This window comes from Bos taurus, chromosome 23 (genome assembly GCF_002263795.3).
Source record: "Bos taurus isolate L1 Dominette 01449 registration number 42190680 breed Hereford chromosome 23, ARS-UCD2.0, whole genome shotgun sequence".
Classification (NCBI taxonomy): Eukaryota; Metazoa; Chordata; class Mammalia; order Artiodactyla; family Bovidae; genus Bos; species Bos taurus.
In genome coordinates, this window is record NC_037350.1 from 17178113 (window position 1) to 17202007 (window position 23895).

Sequence of the window (23895 nt, forward strand, 5' to 3'; positions counted from 1 at the left end):
CGGCATGGGGGAGGTGACAGCCAGGAGGCCTCTGAGGAGGGCAGCTTTTTGGACTCAGAAGAGAGCTGCACGTAGGCCGGGCAGCCTAACGAAAAGCCAACGGCTGTCAACAAGGAAGAAGGGAACCTGTGTGGCCGTGAGCTCCGCTCGGTGCGCCCACGTGGCCCACCACCAGAGCCCAGTGACTCAATGCGCAGTGACTGGCCAGAAACGGGCTGAGCCCCCCGCGCTCCCCAAGCAGTGAGCACACACCCAGCGGGGGAGCACAAGCCTGGTTTATAATATTCCTCTGGACAAAGGGCCAGTGCCCCAGCCCTGAGCCCAGGCCAGTCGTGAGACCACTGCAGCTGCGCAGGGTCGCCTGCCCCATCTGCCCCCAGCTCCCAGCACCGTGGTGGTGCAGGTCCCTGGCACTGGAGGAGACCTGCCACCCCCCGTGCCATCTGCACTGGAGGAGCCGGGCCGCCCTGGTGGGATGGGGTGGGAGTGCAGGACGAGCTCAGGCTCTCAGGAGGTCCTGCTCTCAGTCAGTGATACAGCACCAAAGGCCTGCCCGTGTAGGAGACGTTGTCCTTCAGGAGGGGGGACCCCACAGCCATGCGAACCTTGTTCCAGCGGTGGCCTTTGTTGTAGATGGGCTTGACGGAGCGGGGAGACCAGCGGGTCAGGTACCTGTGGGGGGAGGATGGGAGGCAGCCATGAGGGCTGGCAGCCCAGGATGCGGCAGAGACCACGGGCACGGGCCCCTTGGGCTGAAGCTGCACTTGGTCAACCAAACACTTTCACCAGCTTTCCTTTCTTGAGGAGAAGGGGCTTTTCCTGGGAGCAACTGCCCAGTGTGCTGTACACAGATGGGCTGGGCTCTGGCGGCCGCATGTGTGTGTGGCCACGTGCTCGCTTGTCTTTGAGTTGCCAGTGTGTGTGCGTGTATATCTGCTGGGGGAGGAGGCAGAGAAAGAGGCTCCTCAGAGAGCAGATTGGCCCTCTCTGGCCCAGTCGGGAGAGGAGAGGCTGATGTAAGGACTTGGAGGAATCCCTCCCTCTCCCCCACTTGGCTCACTCTGCCACCCCAACCCTCAGGGAACAAGCCTGGGCAGCCACAACTGGCGGAGGACCCCTGACCCCTGACCCTCAAGCAGGCCATGATGGGAGCCAAGGGTGAGGGCCCATGGGTGCAGACGTAGCCCAGGAAGGTTCATGTAATACGAGCGGGGATGGGGAAAGATGGCTGCCGCCCATAGTCCTTTGGCCTCCTTTGGGGATGGCAGGGCCCTGACAGTTCCAGGAAGAGTGGCTCATGCCGGCTAAGACTGGGGTTTACTCTGTTCAGAATGAAATTTGGATCCTATCCAGAGGCCCACCCTTTGTCCTGAAAGCTCAGCCTCCGCAAGGACCAGGATCCTCCCCTGCTTCCACACTAGGTTAGGGCTCAACCCAGTGCCTCTAGAGACCCTCCTCTGAGAAGTTTTCATTAAAAAAATGAATAACGATGGCTGAAAATTTTTAGATAAGAGTGAAAAAGTTAAAAAAAAAAAAAAAAAGAGTGAAAAAGTGACTGCTAATGTATACATTTCAACTGAGCTCCCCTGGACCTCTATCTCCTGAGTTCTGAGGAAAGGAAAGCTGTAGGGCAGCACGCCACGTGCGAGGTGGGCAGGCAAGGGCTTCCGACGACCACTGGGTGGCTGTCAGCCCCCAGCAGGGAGGTCTCTGTGCAGTGAACTGGCCCCAGAGCCACCTCTGTGTGGCTGGTGGTGCTGGGACCTAGCAGGGCCCTGTGCTGGTGTCTCCCTGGCTTCAGAGGGGGTGAGTGAAGAGGTGGGATGTGGAAGCAGGCTCCTTGGGATTGAAGATCCTGAGGCACACCAGGCTCTCCAGAGTTGCTGCCCTATTGCACTCCTCCGCCCACCCTGTCCCGCCCACCCTGGAGAGACCCTGGGAAGCTGGGCTTCGGCTGGCCCTGGGCCTGATGCCTGTGCCACAAGGAGCAGGCAGCTGCTGTGGAGGGGCTGGGGCCTCTGGTCAGCTCTCTGGGACCACTCCAGCTCTGAGAACCAAGGCTCCCTGCTAATCGAGCTCCTTCCTCCTACCTCTCTGGAAGGGGCAGGGAAGGAGATGGCACGGCTTGACGATCGTCAAGTCCCTAGTTGTAGCCAGGACTCCCTCTCCTCCCCAGGAGGGCCTTTTGCAACCCCACGAGCCCCCACACGCCATCAATCCTGCATCACACTGATGGACACCGCATATACAGGAGGGAGCCTGGCTTTGCTTCAGAGGCTGAGGGCAGGATGGATTGTGTCCTCAGGCCTGCTGCTGTTTCTTAACACGCTGGAGTGGGGGTGTGCTCAACTCCCAAACGGTCCAGAGCATAGAAAGACAAGAGGAAGTTAATATGTCCTGTTCCCCCAGGACTGCTGGCAGATGGCCCAGCTGGCAGCGCAGGAGGTGCAGGTGGAGATGGGCAAGGGGCCAGGGTGCTGGCAAGGAGTCAGTGAAGACCCAGCTCTGGCCCTGCACCCCCGGCCCAGCAATCTAGAGCTGGTATCTGCCTGGCCTTCCATCCTCCATTCCTGGGTTCTGTTGGGGATCAGCCTAGGAGGTTTGCTGGGGGTGGGGGATCTTGCTTTGCTCTACCCAAAGAGTGCAGTTCTAGTGACATTAGGACAGGCTGAAGGAGGGGCCATTGATGGGAGAGAACAAGGAACACCAACATCAATTTTACAGACCTGGATCTACTCTCAGTAAGAGAGTACTGTAGATCTATGAGTATGTAGTGTAGTAATGTCAGAGACAGCTGTTTGAGTGTTAGACAGGAACCTGTTCCTACACCAGAAGGGGCCACCCTGCTCAGGCTGAAAGGCAGATTGATTGATTCTAGGATCTAAAGGCCTTTCTGTCCTGTTGCATAAAACCTCAGGATCTCATGGGATGCCATACGCAGCTGAGCAGGTTGTTAACTGTACAACTCTAGGGAGAACATTCACAATCTAGTCTACATGGATGCTGCCTTCAAGTTTTACAGTATATGATCTGATAGCTCTATACGGTGGCCCTACCCCAGAAAGCCCTCCCATTTCTATTTCTAAAGTCTCATTTTGCCCTTTAATAACCCCAGTGCTATTACTGAAAGTTTGTAGAACTGCTCTGACATTCCCATAGCAACCCAGTATGATGTCATAAACAGAGGATTAGCACATTCTAATGCCCAACCAGCAGATCTTCTTACCCTTGTTACCCATGGGCTAAGTGCCCTGCTGGGGAGGGACAAGGAAGGACGCTGAGGCTGGCAGAGGGAGAGTAACAGAGGCGTGCACAGCGGTGGGACTGATGGGGTGGTGGGGTGGCGTTCAGGCTGGAAGGGACGGAGCGCTCCAGCTTTCCTGAGCTGCAGGATGAGCTCCAGGAGCTGGCCTCCCTAGCCCAGGTCTGTGTACCTGTTGAGTCGGGGTCTGGTCTTTGGAACAAATCCTTCAGGAAGCTTGGGCCTGTGATTTGGGAGCAGACCTGAATGGAGGGAAAAGCATTTAAGAGGATGGTCTCTGCACTCCCTCTGCAGCTCTGGGGACTGAACAGAAAGCCCAAGGGGGTAGGAGGCTGGCACTGGGGGGTGAGTATAATGCAGTCTCTGGACACACACTGCCCTTTTAGGAGGGGCTTGGAGGTGTGGAAGGTGTAATGGTGCCCACAGCCCCCTGCCCCCTCTGCTCGAGGGCCCTTTACCTGCTCGGTGGGCCATCTTCACACACTCCTCTATCTTGCGGTGCTCTTCCTGGCACAGCCCAGTGATGCTCCGGGGCAGCATGCCCCCATGTGGCCGGATGAACTGACTGAGCAACAGAACATCCTAGTGGAAACGGAAACAGGAGAGGAGGATCGTGTGGATGGGTGCCGGCTGCCAGGGAGCCAGGGCCAAGTGGCCTGCAGGGTAGGCTGTTGTGGCTGGCATTGTAAGGGGCTGACACCACCCTGAGAAGCGACCTGAGACCATTCCCTCCACACAGAGCTCTGCACTCAGGCTCGCTGCCTCCACTGCAACAAGTTCAATCCCAACTTAGCAAGATTTCCTGGCCCCGTTACCAACCCCAAGAGTTCTCAGCTCCTCTATGAGACAGTCTTCCGACAGACCTGGTGAGAGAAGGGGAACTTTTCAAGAAGGTTAACAAGCTATCATGCACCCACAGTATCTCTCCTGGTGATGAAAGTGTGTTATCCTCTTTGGGTGACGTAGGGGGTATGTTATATATTTACACACAGGAGGGAAGACCTGTACCATTTCCGCCCCCAAAGTCTACATATAACAGGCTACACACCACAGCCCAGAAGACATGCAGAGAGCCCCTCCACCTTCTGCCATGCCCTCTGAACGAAGCACCAGGCAGCAATAAGCTGAGGAGGATGAGGTCAAGTTGTAAAGTTAAATCCCACATCTTCTACGCCCCCTGTCCCCAGATGTGAATGGATTCCTGGGCTTCCTTTGAACCATCAGACTGCTTTGGATGAGTCAAGGAAATAATGATAAACAAAGCCAGCATCCAGAAAGACCAAGTCCACTCCCAACTCTCACAGGATGGCAGGGGTTAAAGAAAAAGTCTCCCACACCACCCCCAGGGGCCTGATATGCCTGTCTCCACAGTCCTGGTCCTCACACGGATTCACTGCCCTGGCAGGCGCCTCGCTGTATAACTGTAGATTTGCTTTAATCACTGGTCAGCTCCTGGGGGACCCAGGCCCCCAATTCCCACCCCTGTAATCCTCAGAATCTGATGAAAAGAACTTGGACTGGATTATCTGGGGATAATACACGGGGCTCACAGCCCCAGCACTGCCCCCACTGCAGGCTGCCAAGGAGGCTGACAGCTCTCTGCAGCTTAGAGTGGCGCTGTCCTGAGCAGAAAGGGGTGAAAAGGAAAACAACTTCTCCGGCCTTTACCTTGGAGGGGATTGGATTTCTTCTGCTTCATAAACAGAGCCAAGTCCATTTCCTGGAAACGGCTGGTAGGAAGAGTACCCCGCAGTGGTCACGCAGGTGTGGGTTCCCCTCCCCATCCACAGCTGGGATTCTAGGTATGGCCAGGACCCTACAAACTTCCATGTCAAAGAAGCTGAGAGCACTGCCTGTGGCCTGCAAGTTCCCTGTTACTCCAAGTGGCCATCAGCAAAAGGGCGGGGACAGGGTGAAAGAACACCTCCACCCCCGACCCTGGGGTGGCGTGAGGCCAAGGCTCCCAGCCCAGGAGATTAGTTGAGTTGTTCTGTTCAGATCCCATGGGCATGTGGCCTTTCCTGCTCTCACCACCTGACCGGGATCTCTGCCCTTAGTCATCCCATTCCACAGAGGGGTACAGGGACAACGTGCAGGTCAAACTGGCCCAAAGCCTGCATCACCTGAAACCTAAAAATAGGGTGCTTAATGTCACCAGAACTCTGAAGGACAAATATGTATTTCTCCAGGGCTGTGTCCATCCCCCAGGCCTGCCCCATCTCCAGACATGATGCAGAACAGCAGCTGGGACTGGCGGCTCTGCCTGGGTTTCATACCCCAGAGTGCATCCCAGCTCTGCTACTTTCTAGCTGTGTGATCTGAGGCGGGTGCATTAACTTTGCCATGCCTCAAATTGCCTCCTCTGTAAAACAAGGATGAAAGCAGTACCTACTTCACCGGGATATTGTGGAAACAAAGTGAATTATGCCCCTACTGTTGTTTGCCCTCATCATCTCTCCGTGAAACGACAGCTCTAGAAGAGCTACAGCAAACAGGGGTTCCTGTAGCTCCAGTGTGGGAAGAGAGTGAAGTGTCCCCAGATCACAGCGAGGACTCTCAAGACACGCCCTCATTACACAAGGAGGAAAACCAAACCCAGACTCTGATTCTATCCCTTGGGAACACAGCCCTACAAGACTGGGCTCTAGGGCCCTGGTGGTCTGAGCTGCCTGCAACCAGACCAGGAACTGAGTCAGGGACTCTCCACCCTGGCAGCACATTAGAATCACCTGGGGAGCTTTAAAAAATAATGATGGCTGGGCTCCATCCCAGGCCAGCAGAATCATCTAGGCGTGGGGTCTGAGCATTTTTAAAGCTCCCCTGGGACTCATGTATGGCCAGCATTGAGAGCCGCTGGACACAATGCTTCTGTCTTGGTGGCTCCATGAGATGCCTGTTAAGCCCACGGGGAACAGAAGCTCTGAGATGCGCAGACTCACCTCATAGCTATACTTATGCTTCAGGTTCCAGCGGCAGATGGGGCATTGGCCGGAGGGGTTGGGGGGATTTGGACTTTCCTTGGGAGTCCCTGTGATTCGGCCTTCAATCTAGGAGGCAGAGAAAGAGAGCTGATGAGGGGGGAGAGTTGTGTGGAGACCCTGATCCTTGAGGAACCCCCAAAAGCTGGTGAAGCTTCCTCTCTAGGGGTCTCAGGGGAGCAGCTAATGGGCCTCTCTGCCTGAACACAGCTGCTGGACACTGGGTCTCAGGTGGCCACAGAGCTGGGCTTGGTGACCTGTGAGGGTAACAGAAACTGAACTTAATGCTGGTGGCAAGACAAGAGGTGTGTTGTATCTGCTGAATGCTAGCTTTCCATCCTCAAAAAGACAAAAGCTCCAGAACTTTATGCTTCCTTCTCCCTGCTTTGGGAAAAAGTAATCCATGCACATGGTAAAAAGTTTCAAACTGCACAGGGATGTGGAGTCCAGAGGAAGTCTCACCCCTTATCCCGCATATCGTTCTTAGCAGAAACTGCAGTTTCCAGCTCTAACAGAGGTAAGTCTACACCAGTGGTTCTCAACCAGGCACGATTTGGCCTCCCAGGGGACACCAGACAAGGAAACAATTCTGATGGTCGCCACGGGGGTGGGGTGGGGTGGGGTGGGGTGGGGATGGGTCCCTAGCCCCTAGCAGGGAAGCTGCTAATAAGCATCCTATGACAGACAGGACAGGCCCCCACAGCAGAGAACCAGCCCGTCTAAAACACCAGCAGTGCTGGGCTAAAAAACCTGGTCTAGGCCTACACGAGCAGACAACTGTGTGCATGCCCCTCCTCCCTCTAAAAACACAGAGCAGGGGACACAGTCCCCTGGCTGCCTCCTCTCAGCACTCTGGATGCCACCTTTCACACCCCACTTGGGCCACGTGTGAAGTGACCTCCGCCATGGCTGCTGTGTCCTGTGACACAGCCTTGGAGAGACTAAGCGCAATAAACCAGTGACCTGGGCGTCAGCTCCAATTGCAGGAGGGGGAGGTTAGACAGCCTTGCTGATTGAGGCCACGGATTATGAGAGTGAGGCTGGGCCAGGTCTGAGAGGCTTTGGGAGGGAAGCAACTCTCCCAGGGGAGAAGTGGCAAAAGGCAAAGGAGCTGGCTGCGCAGGGTGCTGTTACTACTGCCTTTCCGGCAATGCCACCCCAGCGATGCCAGAAATGGAGCCAAGAGCTCGGGAAAATGGGCAGATGTATGGAAGGTCTTGGGAGGGGGTCAAAGTGGGCCTGGGCAGGGAGAGCTAACATTTACACACTCCCCACTACAGGCCTGGCTCTATGCTGGTAATGGTCCACATGGATCATCTAACTCCACAGCCTAGTGAGGGCAGATTCATGATCTTATTTTACTGATGAAGAAGTGAGACTCTGGACAATGAGTAATACCCAAAGTCAGCCATGGCACTGCCTCTTCAGGCATGGCTAGGCTCCCTCCCCAAGGGCTCTCATGGGACCACATGCCTCTGAGTTCGTTCCACAAATAGCAAATTCATGCCCCGCAGGAAAAACACTCTGCACACACAGAAATCCAATGAGTTTCTCTCCACCAGCATGGAGTTTACAGGGTGAACACTTGTTTCAGTCTGGGATAAGCGAACTATTCTTAAAGGGATGGGAGTCCCTTGAAAGAACTGCCTTGAGGTCTTAACCTCAAGTACAAAGATTGAGGGGGAGCCTTCTGGGGAAGACCCAAAGAGGGAACCCTAAGGGCTTGTCCTGGGGATAAGAAGGCCTTGGGGAGGGCCGTGCGTGGCTAGCTGCCAGAGGGTTAAATCCCTGGTTGACATGGAAGCCACAGAGGCTTCTGGGAACTCTGTGGAGTGGTTGAGGATTTCTTGGGAGGCACAGAAGGCCATGTGAAAACAACGTTGTCTTTTAGGGATTATAGGATAATCTAGGCCCCATGACTCCCTGAGGAAGGGAGGTGAGATGGGCCCAGTGTGGGTGGGGGTTGGGGGAGGAGTAGAAGGAGTGAAAAGCCGTCTAGCTTTCTCACCACCAGATGAGCTGGGGCGCCAGTTATGAGCCCAGGGCCCAGAAAGTGTCCCCTTCGCACTGCCTCACTGAAGGCGTAGCTTAGTCATTCTAGGCAGAAAGGAAAGAGACAGATCCAGGCTCCTGGCCCCGGGTCAACTTACTCTCTCTAGCCTTGCCATTGCCTTAGTTTCCCCTTTGGAAAACTGACTCATCGCCACCAAAAAACACAGCAGCAAATACTTCTGAGCCCGTGTCATACAAAAGGCCACTCTAATCAAGTAACAGACGCTTCAGTCCAACACAGCGACTGTTCCTGATTAACCACACTCCCGCACACGGGTTAAAAATAGGGGATGTGGGATTTATGGTCACAGAGGGAGCAGATCCTGAGGTCAGTCCAGTTGGGGCTCCTACCCTCTCTCAGAGGAGCAGCCAGGCAGCTCCAAGTGGTACAGAGATTAGAAGTGGCCAGCTCGACAATACTTACTATAGTCGTCTTCCCTTCTTGGATCTCCACCACTACAGAGATAAAGGGGAAAAATTAGGTCAGCCATTTAATAAGGAACAGGGAGTTTTAAATAATAGCTCAAACCTTACACACGAAGGAAGATGAAGCGCTCTGTCTGCACCTGCCACGGCCCCCACTCGGAAGTGTGCAGGATTTGCTGCCCAGGGCCAGGCTCTGTGCCCTGCAGGCTGTGCACAGCAGTGCTAAGTCGCTTCAGTCATGTCCGACTCTTTGCAGCCCCATGGACTGTTGCCCACCAGGCTCCTCTGTCCATGGGGATTCTCCAAGCAAGAATACTGGAGTGGGTTGCCATTTCTCCTCCAGGGGACCTTCCCGACGCAGGGACTGAACCCATGTCTCCTGTGGCTCCTGCACTGCATGCAGATTCTTTACTGCTGAGCCACTGGGGAAGCCCATAACGCAGGGGCTTCTGCAAAGCAGGAGACCCCAATTTGATTCCTGGGTTGGGAAGATCTGCTGGAGAAGGGATAGGCTCCCCACTCCAGTATTCTTGGGCTTCCCTGGTGGCTCAGCTGGTAAAGAATCCGCCTGCAATGTGGGAGACCTGGGTTCGATCCCTGGGTTGGGAAGATCCCCTGGAGAAGGGAAAGGCTACCTACCCACTCTAGCATTCTGACCTGGAGAATTCTATGGACTGTATAGTCCATGGGGTCACAAAGAGTCAGACACGACTGAGTGACTTGCACTCTCACTTCTCCTGCAGGCTGGGTGGGGGGCAAATCCAGATACCCATATCATATCACCTCTCTGAGATTAAGGGTCTTCCCACTGTTTCTGCCTTTCTAAGCCAAGATTTATCTTGGTTCCATCCAAGGTACTTGGCAAGATCTTGCCCTATTGTGGCTAGCAATCATGGCTTAAGAGCTGAGGGGTTGGGGGTGGACAGAGGCCATAAAAAGACCTTCAAAAGTACCCATTGTATGTGTTCTCTCATGAAGAGAAACCAGACAAATGTGGTTCCTGACCTTGACCAGTCTGAATCTAAGATGCAGCACCCAGGGGCCCCACAATGGGTAATAATGAGATCAATTCACTCTGAGAACATCTTGAGAGCCTTGCGTTAAAAACCTGTACAAAGGCAGCTATCTCTCCTCCCTGCAGGGATGCATTTTGTTATCCACACTGGAGAGGGAAGAGTGACAGGAACGATGGGCCTGCAGGTACAGGGTTGGGGTCAGGGCAGAATTTCAAAAAGAGGACTGCAGAGTCATCCTGAGAGGGACTCCCTCAGCTCTTCGCCTATTTAGGAGTGAGGCAGTCAGAAAAGAACTCAAGGGCAAAACAATTTCATTGCATGCATGTCAGGCTGTACTTATGTCCTCTTATTTAACCAGGATGCAGAAAGACAACTTCAACAATATCCTAAGGGAGAACCAAGCTCATAACCCACATTTGGCAAATAAAATCAAACAGAAGGTTCTTGGAGATTCTCACATGGTCGCCCAGTTTCTTCAGAAACAGAGAAGCCGTGGCTTTCAGCACAGGAACTGGCACACTGCAGATGCTCCATAAATGCTAGGGAGCAGAATGCTGGTCGTGATGCCCTTCTGACTGCTAATTACTGTAATAGAAAATGTGAGTGCACACAGCTATAGCTAGGCTGAAAATTTTCTCCCCAAATGCTAAAACCATATTTTAACAGCAGCTTGGCTACCACAATTAGTTCTACTCAGCTCTGGTCAAGGAAAGAAGCAGTACAGATTAGAAAGAACCTAAGGTTAACTTTGTGAATCTAATGAAAGTTACGGACCTCGCCCTAGAAACACGTCCCTCGGTGTACACACAATTAGACATGGATTACAGGAAGCTCGCAGACCCCTGCAGCTATGTACCTAAATGGTAAGACTGGTTTTCCCTCAGTGGTGGCAGGAGGTGATTTTCTAAAGTTTCTAAAATAAACATGTACTTCTTTTGCAATAAAAAATATGCAGTAAAAACACAGAGGCTAAGGGAAAAAAAGTGAGGCAATTCGAACCCACCCGGAGGCCCACGGCAGCATCTGTGATCACTGAGCTCTGTGACTGACACCAAATTGGACCCAGACTGCCTGGAACTATCCCCCATTCGTTTTCTGGGCATGGCCATTCATAAAGACCCATTACTCCAAACAACCAACCTGAGAGCCCTTCAACTGCGACTCCACACACACAAGGGAGTGACAACTGGCCAGAAAGGCCCCGAGGCTTTCTCCAGAGAACACTACAGTTTCTAATCAACTCAAAGACAAACTAAGCTCTCCCTAAGAGAAAATGCGTCACCCCATGCACGGATCTACTTGTTCCCAAGAGGCCAGCCTAAACGGGATGTGGGTGAGACTCAACCTGGTACTCAGTCTGGAGGCCAGCATGTCTGCAGGGGGATGGTCACTGCGCTGCGTCAGCTTACAAGAGCATCGGGGCAGGAGGGCCGAGCCCTAGCCCAGCTGGGCACCCAGGAAACTTTGCAAATCTGCAAAAACCAAGCTGGAAGAGGGACGGAGGGTGACCCAGTCTGAGCAACGGCAGGTGAGGGGGGCAGCACAGGTTTTTATGAATCCCAACAGGAAACAAAAGGAGACCTACTCCGGAATCACTTGAGTCGGCGTGAGATCAGTGCCCTGAAGTGAAGCGGACCAACATGTGCTTCCCCTCTCCGTGGAGGCACTTGGGTCCTAACCATGTGGTAAACAAGTCGAGCAAAACACACATCACTCCTGGCAAAGAACCAAACCCTGAAGTCATCCCACTGGCCCCTGGAAGAGAGATCAAAGTCCATGGCAAGCTCCACTATTCATAAGCTCCCCACACAGCAACTCTGAGCCAGTGAATCATCTCGCTATAAGTTAGCGGGTAAAACAATAGGCAGATGCTTATCTCATAGAGACGATTTGTCAAACAAGGAGGAATGACTTGAGAACTCATATGGAACTGAGACTGATCAGGGCAGTATCTCAGTGCAGGGGCTGAGGGCCCACTGGAGCCTGAAGCCCTAGTAGATTTCAGGCCTCTCAAAACAGAGATAGGAATCAAAACAGTATTGCTTTTCAGCATGCATACAAAAACATGTCAAAACCAAACAAAACCTGAGATCCATTTTGTCCCTGGCCTCCTCTCCATTCAAGAGAAGTGGGGGTGGTTAAGAAAAGCTGGACTAACAGGAGACCATTAGTCACTGACTGAAAACTTGTTTAGAAAAAGATGGAATTGCCCTTGTGTTCTGAGATCTGGCTGGATTAAGTAAACTAAAGAAGCAGTTTTCTAAACCAAGATTAAGGGCCAAGATCTTACACATCAAATAATCTGTGCCACAGGAGGCAAGGCATTTGCTGAGCAACCGTGGAGTGTACGACTGGGCTCCACCCACTGTGGAGAGCTCCCCCCTAAGAGGAGACACAGGCTTTGCCCTAGAGGAGAAAAGAGAACTAAACCAAGCATGGGAACTTCACTCTAATAAAGTCCATGCCTCATAAAGAGGTCCTTTGAGTACTTCAGTAAATACTCGCCTAGGATGGAGTCCAAGATAACTGAATTGTAAGTCTAGAGCAAACAGCATCACGGTGAGATTGCAGTGAGGCAAAAAGACCTTGATGGCCACACAGACAGACAGAGAGAACTGTGGCGGGATAAAGGCCCACCTGTTTAGTAAAGAAGGAAGTGAGGGGAGATGAATGACAAGGGCTGGAGGGAACTGCTGCAGGAAGTGCCCAGAGGACCGACGTCCTTCTTGGAAAGGCTCCATGGAAAGCGAGTCCCAAGCAGAGCACAAAGGGATGGAGTAACTGAATGGCAAGGTGGCTACAGGGCAGCACCAACAATCTTACATAGCATGCTTGGCAAGTGTGGCCATTCACTGCTTTTCTCAAACCCCTTCCTCCCTCAAGTACTGCTCCCTTCTGCTCATCTCTAACTCCGCCACAAAAGTTTTCTGATTCTCTCACCACCTACCCTTTCCTTTTCCCTTGGACCTGAGGGAACTTCCCTCTGCACTATCCTTCAAACGAGGAGTCACACTGCTACACAAAAATCTCTTTCCACTAGCAGGTTACTCTGGACCACGTCTTTTGAATTCTTTAAAGCCCCCAACTTGCTCACTTCTATCTCAAAGCTTTTAGTTACAGGGCTGTCCATCCTGCAAGGCACATCCTTTTCTGAAATGCTAGGTCCTCCAGAAAGCTCCCTTAGCTAACTGGAAAAGAAGAAAAACATTCCCTTCAGCTTTTACTTCTTTCAACACACTCTGCTCTGAGGATCTGCCAGATCATTATTGTTCATTTAGAAAGTCATATGTGTTTATTACTCTTGTTTTAAACGCTTTCCTTCACAAGGGCTCTAAGAGTGACAAGGCAGGAACAAGGTCTTATCTCTGCTAGGTCTCACGGTGTCAATCATGAAATCAACTCCAGCAAGTTAACTGATAACAGCTTTTAGGGAAGGAGGGAGCCGCCGGGAAGCCCTGCCGTGGAGTCCCAAGGTGGTGTCACTGGTGGACAGGGAAGATTGCTGGCCCTACTCTGACTCCAGCACTTACTAGCTGTGTGATGCTGGGCACAGCTAATGAACACCTCTGGACCAGATTTCTTCATTTGTAAAAATGCCAGAAATATCCACCTTTAAAGGTTGTTGAGAAGACTGAAAAGTGTATGTGGAAAACCTAGCAGAGTGCTTGCAGCAAGCACTTAGTAAACCACTATTTCCATTTTTTGCCTTCCCTTAAGTCTTGCTTCTTCCATAATCATCTTTTTTGGTTCTGTATGTCCTTCTGGTCAAAGATCAGACCAGGCTTTCTCAACAGCAGCAGGACTGGTATTTCAGGCCAGGCGGTTCTTTGTTGTGGGGGGCTGTCCTGTGCACAGGAAGATGCTTAGCAGCACCCCTGGCTTCTACCACCACACATCAGGAGCACCAGCTGTGATGACCAAAAATGTCTCTGGACATTGCCAAGTGTTCCTGAGAGAACAAACTGCCCTTGACTGAGAATCACTGCTTCATGCAGAGAGCTTCTACAGGCAGGAGCAGTAGTGCTGAGTGCCCAAGAACTCTGACTAAAATTAGAGTACTATCGTATCAGAAAAGTAGAAATGCTTGAATGTCTTCAGCAAGACGCCAGCTCCCTCTCTGTGACTTTAAATTCTATGTATACAATCAGTTCAGTTCAGTCGCTCAGTAGTGTCCAACTCTTTGCGACCCCATGAATTGCAGCACTCCAGGCCTCCCTGCCCATCACCAACTCCCGGAGTTTACCCAAACTCATGTCCATCGAGTTGGTGATGCCATCCAGCCATCTCATCCTCTGTCGTCCCCTTCTCCTCCTGCCCCCAATCCCTCCCAGCATCAGGGTCTTTTCCAAATGTATACAATATTATTCCTCAAATATACCAGCCAGGACCAGTCAAAATTAGCTATATGTGTAATTCTTTTAGCTTTACACATAATGGATAGAATATCAAGAGAAAGTTGTTGGTGTTGTTTTTAATTTAAAGGCTTTGGAGATAGGTGGTTCTCAAGAAAAGTATAAGCTAAGCTAATGCCTTCAAGTAAGATCACATCAATTCAATTATTTGGCTTTTAGGTCTGACAGTAACACAGAGAAGCTACCAGGTATTCATGGTGAGGAAGACTTGAAATATTCATCTCATCATATAGCCATCTCTCCAACTGAAAAATTCAAATCTCAAATATTCCTTTGTTAAAAAGACAAAACTATTCCTTTTGCCTATCCTCTGGGAACATGGCAAAGAACTGTTTTCAACTTTTAGAAATGGATATGTGCATTGTAGTTGTTAATGTTTGACACTTGGTAGATGTCATCAAAAATGTTACAGGCATGGAATTCCCTGGTGGCCCAGTGTTTAGGGCTCTGTGCTTTCACTGCAAAGAATCCAAGTTTGATCCCTGGTTGGGGAACTAAGATCCCACAAGCCAAGTGGAGTGGCCAAAAAAAAAAAAGCTATGTGCATATGCCTATTTTACAGCATAGGAACACATGAAACAACTTTCCAAGTCCTTTTTACCATCAGTGTGATCTCTTTGGCGTCTTTCTTTATCAATGCATTAGTTCATCTAACGATAAGGAGGCAGTACCTGGATTTTGTTTTTCTTTCTAGCAAATGTTCCATCTTCCCTTCATAGCTAAATTCTTCAAACACCTATTTCCATTTCTTCATTAATTATCTCTTTAATTTTCCCAAACTGGGTTCCTTATCTGCCATTCTACTCAAAACTTACAAAAGACTTTTTCTGAGACAAATCCAATGCTCCCCTTGTTAGGCTTTTTTTTTTTTGGACTTTTATTCTTCCCCTGGTAAAATAATCACCATTTTTCCCTGGATATATCTCAGCTTTAGTTAAAGGATATGCTACTCCAGATCTTAAACACACACACACACACACACACACACACACACACACACAAAACCACTTCTTTGCACATCACTTATCCTTTCCTGCTTCCAGCAGTGCACAAAGGAAGGTTATGTACTGAAAAGAACTTTCCATTTTCCACCAGATTCCATCCTTTTATGAGCCTATTAAAGACACACCCCCTTCAGGAAAACTTCCAATTCAGTTTGCTGTTTCCAGTAACCAAATCTCTCTGAACATATGCTTAGTCGCTAAGTCATGTCCATCTCTTTTAGGATCCCGTGGACTGTACCCACCAGGCTCCTCTGTGCATAGGATTTTTCAAGCAAGAATACTGGAGCAGGTTGCTATTTCCTTCTCCAGGGAATCTTCCCAGACCCGGGGATCAAACCCGTGTCTCCTGCATTGCAGGATTCTTCACCCGCTGAGCCATCGAGGAAGCTCCAAATACCTAATACCTAAATTGTATTCATTGGAGAGTATTGAATCATCTCATTAGAACCTAACTTCTCAGGAACCCCTTGACAGTTTGAAGTATAGCACTTCGCCTTCAGTAAGCTCTCAGTTCAATGTCAGGCTGCCTTTCCAGACTAAATGAAAAGCAAAACCACCATCCAGGATATGCCTGTTTCAGCTGTTCAATGGCCTTTCCACATTGCCTTCCACCTCTTAGACTAAGGGTTAGGGCAGTGAAAGCTGCCATCAGATTACAGCATTTCAGATGAGAAACTGGAAAAGGAGGCCCAGAGGAGGGTATCCAGCTGACCTTCCCTGATAGCGCAATAATTCTTTAGTGAAGGAGGCGGCGGTTCGAAGAATATGGAATAGAGAATTAACATCCAGTGCCTGTGTGCGTAGGCGCTAAGTCGCTTCAGTCGTGTCCGACTCTTTGTGACCCTATGGACTGTAGCCTGCCAGGCTCCTCTGTCCATAGGATTCTCCAGGCAAGAGTACTGGAGTGAATTGTCATACCTTCTTCCAGGGGATCTTCCCGATGCAGGGATCGAACCCATGTCTCTTATGTCTCTTGCATTGCCAGGCCCTTAACAAAAAACTTTTCTGAACCGTAGAATAAGTTTCTATTCTGCTCCTAAATAAGCAAGGCTTTCTCTCCGATCTTCACCCCCCTCGCCCCACTCCCCGCCACCACCCATGAGGACACTCACGACGGGTGAGAGATCAAGGAAATAGCATCAGGGTTCCGAAGAAAACTGCTAGCATTCCCGGAGCGCAAACATCTCCGACGTTTCAGAATCGCGCGAAGGAAAGGGAGGGAGGGACGCATGGGGGCAGAAAGAAGCAGCCTTCCTTTCTTCTCTTCAACCCTAGGAGGTCACCAGGACCCAGCACTCACCTTCCCTGAACCCGCGGGCTGGTGGCCTAGCCCAGCTGGTCACGGTCGGGCCTGTCAACAGCCCTCTGAGAAACCGTCCACAGCCGGACACCAGCACATTGAGGGCCGCCATCTTGAAAACTATCGCTGACCTCTTGTGCACTTCCGCTTCCGGAATGGGGCGCGCGCGCAGCCGCAGTAGTGGGCAGGAAGAGTGAGTCTTGTGAGCGTCTAGCTCCGTCACTCTTGTCAGTTACTTCGATTTCCTCACCTCTCCAGCTCTGAGCAAAGCAGAGTTAATGTGTGAAGCCTGTGCTTCATTTTGAGAGGCTGGGGAGGTTTTTAGCTCCTGTCTGCCAGTCCTCGAAGTCTCCAGGGTCGCTTTCGTTCCCTGGCGGACTTCTGTAAAATTACATGCACTATCTTTATTTCTTTAAAACTTTTTCTTTACAAGTGAGATGTAGATTTTCAGCTTCTTGAGGCTGCGCCTAAGTCTGTACCATAGAAGTTGAAATGGTTAGGACAATGATTCTGGAACATCAGGTATCCCACAGATCTAGGATAGAATACTCGCGCCCCAACCGCACCCTACCCCCGCCCCAGGGTCCCCAAGCTGCGCTCCCCTCACCAAGGGGTCTTTCATTCTGGTAACTTGACGCTGACCTTTTGCCCCAAATCCTGAAAGATGATGCTGTGACAGTGCTGCACTCAATATGCCAGCAAATTTGGAAAACTCAGCAGTGGCCACAGGACTGGAAAAGGTCAGTTTTCATTCCAATCCCAAAGAAAGGCAATGCCAAAGAATGCTCAAACTACCGCACAATTGCAGTCATCTCACACGCAAGTAACGTAATGCTTGAAATTCTCCAAGCCACGCTTCAGCAGTACGTGAACCATGAACTTCCAGATGTTCAAGCTGGTTTTAGAAAAGGCAGAGGAACCAGAGATCAAATTGCCAACACCCACTGGATCATCGAAAAAGCAAGAGAGTTCCAGAAAAACATCTATTTTTGCTTTATTGACTATGCCAAAGCCTTTAACTGTGTGGATCACAATAAACTGGAAAATTCTGAAGGAGATGGGAATACCAGACCACCTGACCTGCCTCTTGAGAAACCTGTACACAGGTCAGGAAGCAACAGTTAGAACTGGACATGGAACAACAGACTGGTTCCAAATAGGAAAAGGAGTACGTCAAGGCTGTATATTGTCACCCTGCTTATTTAACTTATATGCAGAGTACATCATGAGAAACGCTGGGCTGGAGGAAGCACAAGCTGGAATCAAGATTGCCGGGAGAAATATCAATAACCTCAGATATGCAGATGACACCACCCTTAGGGCAGAAAGTGAAGAAGAACTAAAGAGCCTCTTGATGAAAGTGAAAGAGGAGAGTGAAAAAGTTGGCCTAAAGCTCAACATTCAGAAAACTAAAATCATGGCATCCGGTCCCATCACTTCATGGCAAATAGATGGGGAAACAGTGGAAACAGTGGCTGACTTTATTTTTCTGGGCTCCAAAATCACTGCAGATGGTGACTGCAGCCATGAAATTAAGAGACGCTTACTCCTTGGAAGGAAAGTTATGACCAACCTAGATAGCATATTGAAAAGCAGAGACATCACTTTGCCAACAAAGGTCCGTCTAGTCAAGGCTATGGTTTTTCCAGTGGTCATGTATGGATGTGAGAGTTGGACTGTGAAGAAAACTGAGTGCTAAAGAGTTGATGTTTTGAACTGTGGTGTTGGAGAAGACTCTTGAAAGTCCCTTGGACTGCAAGGAGATCTAACCAGTCCATCCTAAAAGAGATCAGTCCTGGGTGTTCATTGGAAGGACTGATGTTGAAGCTGAAACTCCAATACTTTGGCCACCTCATGTGAAGAGTTGACTCATTGGAAAAGACTCTGATGCTGGGAGGGATCGGGGGCAAGAGAAAAAGGGGACGGCAGAGGAAGAGATGGTTGGATGACATCACTAACTCAATGGACATGGGTTTGGGTGGACTCTGGGAGTTGGTGATGGACAGGGAGGCCTGATGTGCTGCAGTTCATGGGGTCACAAAGAGTCGCACACAACTGAGCGACTGAACTGAACTGAACTGAAACTTATTTCTCAGGGCTCAGCTCAAACTTCACTTCCACATTAGTCTTCCTTAACCTCCCTGTCATTGGTTCTCTGCACCAGATATCTCTCCATCTTAGTTGTTGTTTTCTTAGTTAAGTCGTGTCCGACTATTTGACAACATGGACTGTAGTCTTCCAGGTTACTCTGTCCATGGGATCACCCAGGCAAGAATACTGGAATGGGTTGCCGTTTCCTTCTCCAGGGGACCTTCACAGACTGGGGATTGACAGGTGGATTCTTTACCACGGAGCCACCAGGGAAGCCCCCTCCATCTTAGTACCCTGTTCAATTATAGTTTTGTATCAATTTGTGTAATATGTGTCTCCCACCCAACTGTAAGCTCTGTGAAGGCAAGGACATTGGTTTTGTTGTTGACTCTCATGTCTCCAGCATTTAGTACAGTGCTTGACACATAATGAGTGCAATATATATTTGTTGAGTGAATAAGTAGGACCTATTTTCTGCAGCTTTTGTAAAGGTTAGATGAAATAAAAACATAAGTGCTCAATAACCATAATTTATTAATAAGGCAGTTATTGACATGACTGTGTGCTAGGTACTTTTCACAAGTTTGACATACTTGTCTAATAATGAAACTTACTGTACCAAAAAGAAAGCTCAGTTTTCTATCTTTTGGATTTGCAGGATGAACAGAATATTCCTCTAGAGCTGTATAAGAAAGGAAAGCCATTTACACCTCAGTTCTTCCACATGGTGGTTAGAATATTATTTTCCACACTTGAAGGGGGATTTTCTAGTTATCCTAGTCTGATTCATACATGGGGAAATAAGGCTTATTAAAAGGCAGAGCACGCTCTCTGATGAGGGGAGGGAAGGAGTCAGTCTTCCAGTTAGGACTCTCACACTGGTGGACTAAGATGATGCAGAGCAGCTGCTGTATGGGGTACTTGAGTGGTATCAACTAAGAGGAAAGAAGGGAAAATGTGGCACTGGGTTTCCTTAAAACGTCACATTCAGAAAAGACAGGTCCCAGGAAGGAGGAACTTGAGAGAATGGTCAATCTAGGAGGTGAGACAGACACATGGATTAGGAGTGGAGCAGAGAGTTTGGTGCTGTGGTGTTGGAGAAGACTCTTGAGAGTCCCTTGGACTGCAAGGAGATCCAACCAGTCCATTCTAAAGGAGATCAGCCCTGGGTGTTCTTTGGAAGGAATGATGCTAAAGCTGAAACTCCAGTACTTTGGCCACCTCATGCAAAGAGTTGACTCATTGGAAAAGACTCTGATGCTGGGAGGGATTGGGGGCAGGAGGAGAAGGGCACGACAGAGGATGAGATGGCTGGATGGCATCACTGACTCAATGGACATGAGTCTGAGTGAACTCCGGGAGTTGGTGATGGACAGGGAGGCCTGGCGTGCTGTGATTCATGGGGTCGCAAAGAGTTGGACACGACTGAGCGACTGAACTGAACTGACAGAGTTTGGTGGTGTATATGTCTAGGTGTTCTAGCCAGGGCCGGAAGCCCTCAGCTGTCCTGGTAGCTTCTACTTTCCTTCTGTACAGATGACCTTGAACCCTTCCTGCTTGTACCACACCCCGTGTTTCTTTATGAGTCCCCAACTTCTGGGGATCAACTGGGACCAAGGCAGTAACAGAGCCCCATCCAGGGTTTGTTTTGGACACAGTAATTCAAAAGATTTGAATATTAACCCTCTCTTTGTTATCATATCCTAATTTAATCAAAGTTTATTAAAAAAATAAACTTGTATTTTCTACAATAAGTAGCATGTGGTCATTGTAAAAAATGAAACAATGAAGAGAAAATAAATAGCCATAATCCAGACATAAGCATTATTTGCATTTAGCAAAATGAAATAATACTGTGTGTGTCCTTTGTCTTGTAATGTCTTCTTTTTTTGATTAATCTTTGGCTGCGCTGGGTCTCTGTTTCTTTTTGAGGGGGCTGTTATGTAGTTTCAGTGAGTGGGGTCTAATCTTTGTTGTGTTATGAGGGCTTCTCTTTGTGGTGCTTCTCGTTGCAAAGCACAGGCTCTAAGCACACAAGCTCAGCAGTTTGGCACATGGACTTAATTGCTCCTTGGCACATGGAATCTTCCCAGAGTAGAAATCAAATCTGGGTCCCCTACATTGGCAGGCAGATTGTTATCCACTGCGCTACCATGGAAGTCCATATTTATTTATTTCACTGTGCTGGGTCTTAGTTGCAGTATGTGGACTCTAGTTCCCTGACCAGGGATTGAACCCGGGCCTCCTGCATTGGAGCACAAAGTCTTAAGTACTGGACCACCAGGGAAGTCCCTTATTTTTTGTGAATCCATTTGTAATTAGTCTCTATGTGAAAAAAGAATTTTGTGAGACCAGATTTTGCTAAGAGACTAGGCTTTACCTAAAAAAAGTTGTTATTGAAGAAAGTATACAAGTTATCTACAATTGATGAATTTCCACAAAGGGAACACATTACTCACACCAACAAGTAGAACATTACTAGCATTCTCCTAGTGTCCCCTTACAGACGCTACTCCCTACCCCTCACCAAGGTAATCATTATCCTGACTTTTAACACCATAAATATTTTTCCCCCTGAATTTGAACTTTATAGAAATTGAATCTCATGTAGCATGTACTCTTTTGCATCTACTTTAATCTGCTCACCAATGTCAGGTTTGTGAGATTCACCCACATTTTTATTATACATTGTCATCATCATCCATTCTTATTGCATATAATGTTCCATTGTGATTATGCTACAATTTACTTATCCTTTCTTTTGTTGATAAGGTTTAGATAATTTCCAGTTGGGACTGTTACAAATAGTGATGTGATACACATTCTTCTATATGAGTTTTGGTGAATACAAGGGCAAACTTCTCTTCGGAATATATCTAGGAGTGGAACTGTTGGCTTATAGGATATGTGTATACTCAGCTTAAGTAGATTCTGTCAAAAAGATTCAGTTTTTTAAATTAAATTAAATTTTTAAGTTTTTGGCTGTGTTGGTTCTTTGTTGCTTTGCAAGGGGTTTCTCTAGTTGGTGGCGAGCAGGGGAACTCTTTGTTGAGGTGCGCAGGCTTTTCATTGGGGTGGCTCCTCTTGTTGCAGAGCACAGGCTCTAGGCACATGGGCTTCAGTAGTTGTGGCACACAGACTCAGTAGCTGAGGCTCAAGGGCTCAATAGTTGTGGCCCATGGGCTTAGTTTTTCTGTGGCATGTGGAATCTTCCCTGGCCAGGGATTAAACCCATGTCTCCTGCACTGACAGGCGGATTCTTATCCACTGCATCACCAGGGAAGTCCAAACAGTTTTCCATAGTAGTTTTACTGATTATGGTTTTTCCACATCCTAATCAAGATTTGATTTTTTTTTTGTACTTTTCGTCTTGGCCATTCTGGTGAGTACAGAGTCGGTTCTCATTGTGTATTTAATTTACATTTCTCTGATGCCTAAATGAGGATGAGTCACTTTTCATATATTTACAAGCCATCTAGACGTCCTCTTTTGTAAAGTGTCTGTTCAAGTCTTTGGCCTATTTTATATTGAGTTGTCTTTCTTATTGATTTGCAGAAGTTCTTTATATACTCTGGATACTTGTCCTTTGTTGGATGTATGTATAGCAAATGTCATCTCCCTCTCTTTGGTTGCCTTTTCATTCTTTTACATTGCAGTTGACCCTTGAACAATGTACGGGTTAGGCACCAATCTCCATGCAGTTTAAAATCCGAGTATAACTTGTAGTTGGACCTCTGTATACAGGCTTCCTTCTATAGGAGGTTTGTTCATAATCACTGTTCCATATCCATGGAACCAACCAACCAAGGATTGAGTGGTACTATAGTATTTATTATTGAAAAAAATCTGCAAGTGAATGGACCTATGCAATTCAAACCCATGTTGTTAAGGGTCAACTATATTTAAAAAATAATAATTATATTTATTTATGGCTGTGCTGGGTCTTTGATACTCTGTGTCGACTCTCCAGTTGAAGCCAGTGCGGGCTACTCTCTAATTGCAGGTGGATTCTTTACCAGCTGAGCCACAAGGGAAGCCCAAGAATACTGGAGTGGGTAGCCTATCCCTTCTCCAGGGGATCTTCCTGACCCAGGAATTGAACTGGGGTCTCCTGCATTCCAGGCAGATTCTTTACCAACTGAGCTATCAAGGAAGCCCAGTTGCCATGCTCAGGCTTCTCATTGTAGTGGCTTTTCTTGCCGTGGAGCATGACCTCAAGGGCATGCAGGCTTCAGTACCTGCGGCACATGGCTCAATAGCTGTGGCTCCCAGGCTCTAGAACCCAGGCTTAATAGTTGTGGTGCATGGGCTTAGTTGCTCCATATATGGGATCTTCCTGGACCAGGGATTGAACCCGTGTCTCCTGCATTGGCAGGTGGCTTCTTTACCACTGAGCCACCAGGGAAGTCCCAACTGTGTGTGTGAGTGTGTATATATATATATATATATATATAAATATACACCAACTGTATATTTTTTGATAAGCAGTGTTTTTAATTTTAACATCATATAATTTATCAGGTTTCTTTCCTTTGTTGTTGGCTTGTTTGGTTTTTATTCACATTTTTTCCTCATCAAGGTCATGAAGATGTTTTCCTATGTTGTCTTCCACTTTTACATTGGGTCTTAAACTCATCTGGAATTCTTTTATTATGTGGTCTAAGACTGGGATTAAGATTCATTTTTTTCCCCTTGGCGATATTTCCCTGACCTAGCATCATTTATTAAATATATTATAATTTCCCCCACTGCATTTTATCTGATATAGATCTGTTTCTGGAATCTCTGTTTGTCTCTTTTTCTGGTTTTCATTGTCTGGAAGTGCCATTACTTGCTTAGTCAGTCCCCAATTACTAGGCATTTAAGTTGCTTTTTTCCCTGCCTGGTGCTGGGTCCTAGTTGTGGCACACAGGATTTTGTTGCTGCACGCTGGCTCTCAGTTGCAACATAGCGGGTCTAGTTCCCTGGCCAGAGATGGAACCCAGGCCCCCTGCATTGGGAGCGAGGAGTCTTAACCACTGAACCACTAGGTTGTATTTAATTCAGACATATTTTTGAAGACCTATCCCCCTACTCCAAAAATAGCATCTTTTTTTTCATTAGTGAGTTGAGTTCCCAGTTGTTCCCAGTTGAGTAGGTTGTGGCTTTTGTCATTATTGTTTTTTCAAGTACAACTGTACTGTGGGATATAATGGAGTGAGGGCCCTTCTCTGGGGGGCTGCAAAATGGTAGCTGCCACCCAATGGGGAGGTCCTTTCAAGAGTCAGAGGGCTGTTGGCAGATTCACTCTCATGCACGGGAAGGAACTCTTTCCAGCTGCAATAGCAACCCTGGAACAGGCCGCCAAGACGCCT

The 23895-nt window shown here is 48.7% G+C and overlaps 1 protein-coding gene across 3 annotated transcripts; it reads right to left on the minus strand.

Moving 5' to 3' along the window:
* Positions 1 to 256: 256 nt before the first annotated feature.
* MRPS18A (mitochondrial ribosomal protein S18A) lies at positions 257 to 16572 on the minus strand. Of its 3 annotated transcripts, XM_059880427.1 has the most exons (7): positions 16451 to 16565; positions 10193 to 10319; positions 8717 to 8748; positions 6202 to 6309; positions 3721 to 3844; positions 3435 to 3504; positions 257 to 672 (listed from the first exon to the last, which is right to left on the minus strand). In XM_059880427.1, the coding sequence occupies exons 2-7, from the start codon at positions 10266 to 10268 to the stop codon at positions 528 to 530; spliced, it is 555 nt and encodes a 184-aa protein (XP_059736410.1). In that variant the 5' UTR covers positions 10269 to 10319; positions 16451 to 16565; the 3' UTR covers positions 257 to 527.
* Between the last annotated feature and the right edge of the window lie 7323 nt (positions 16573 to 23895).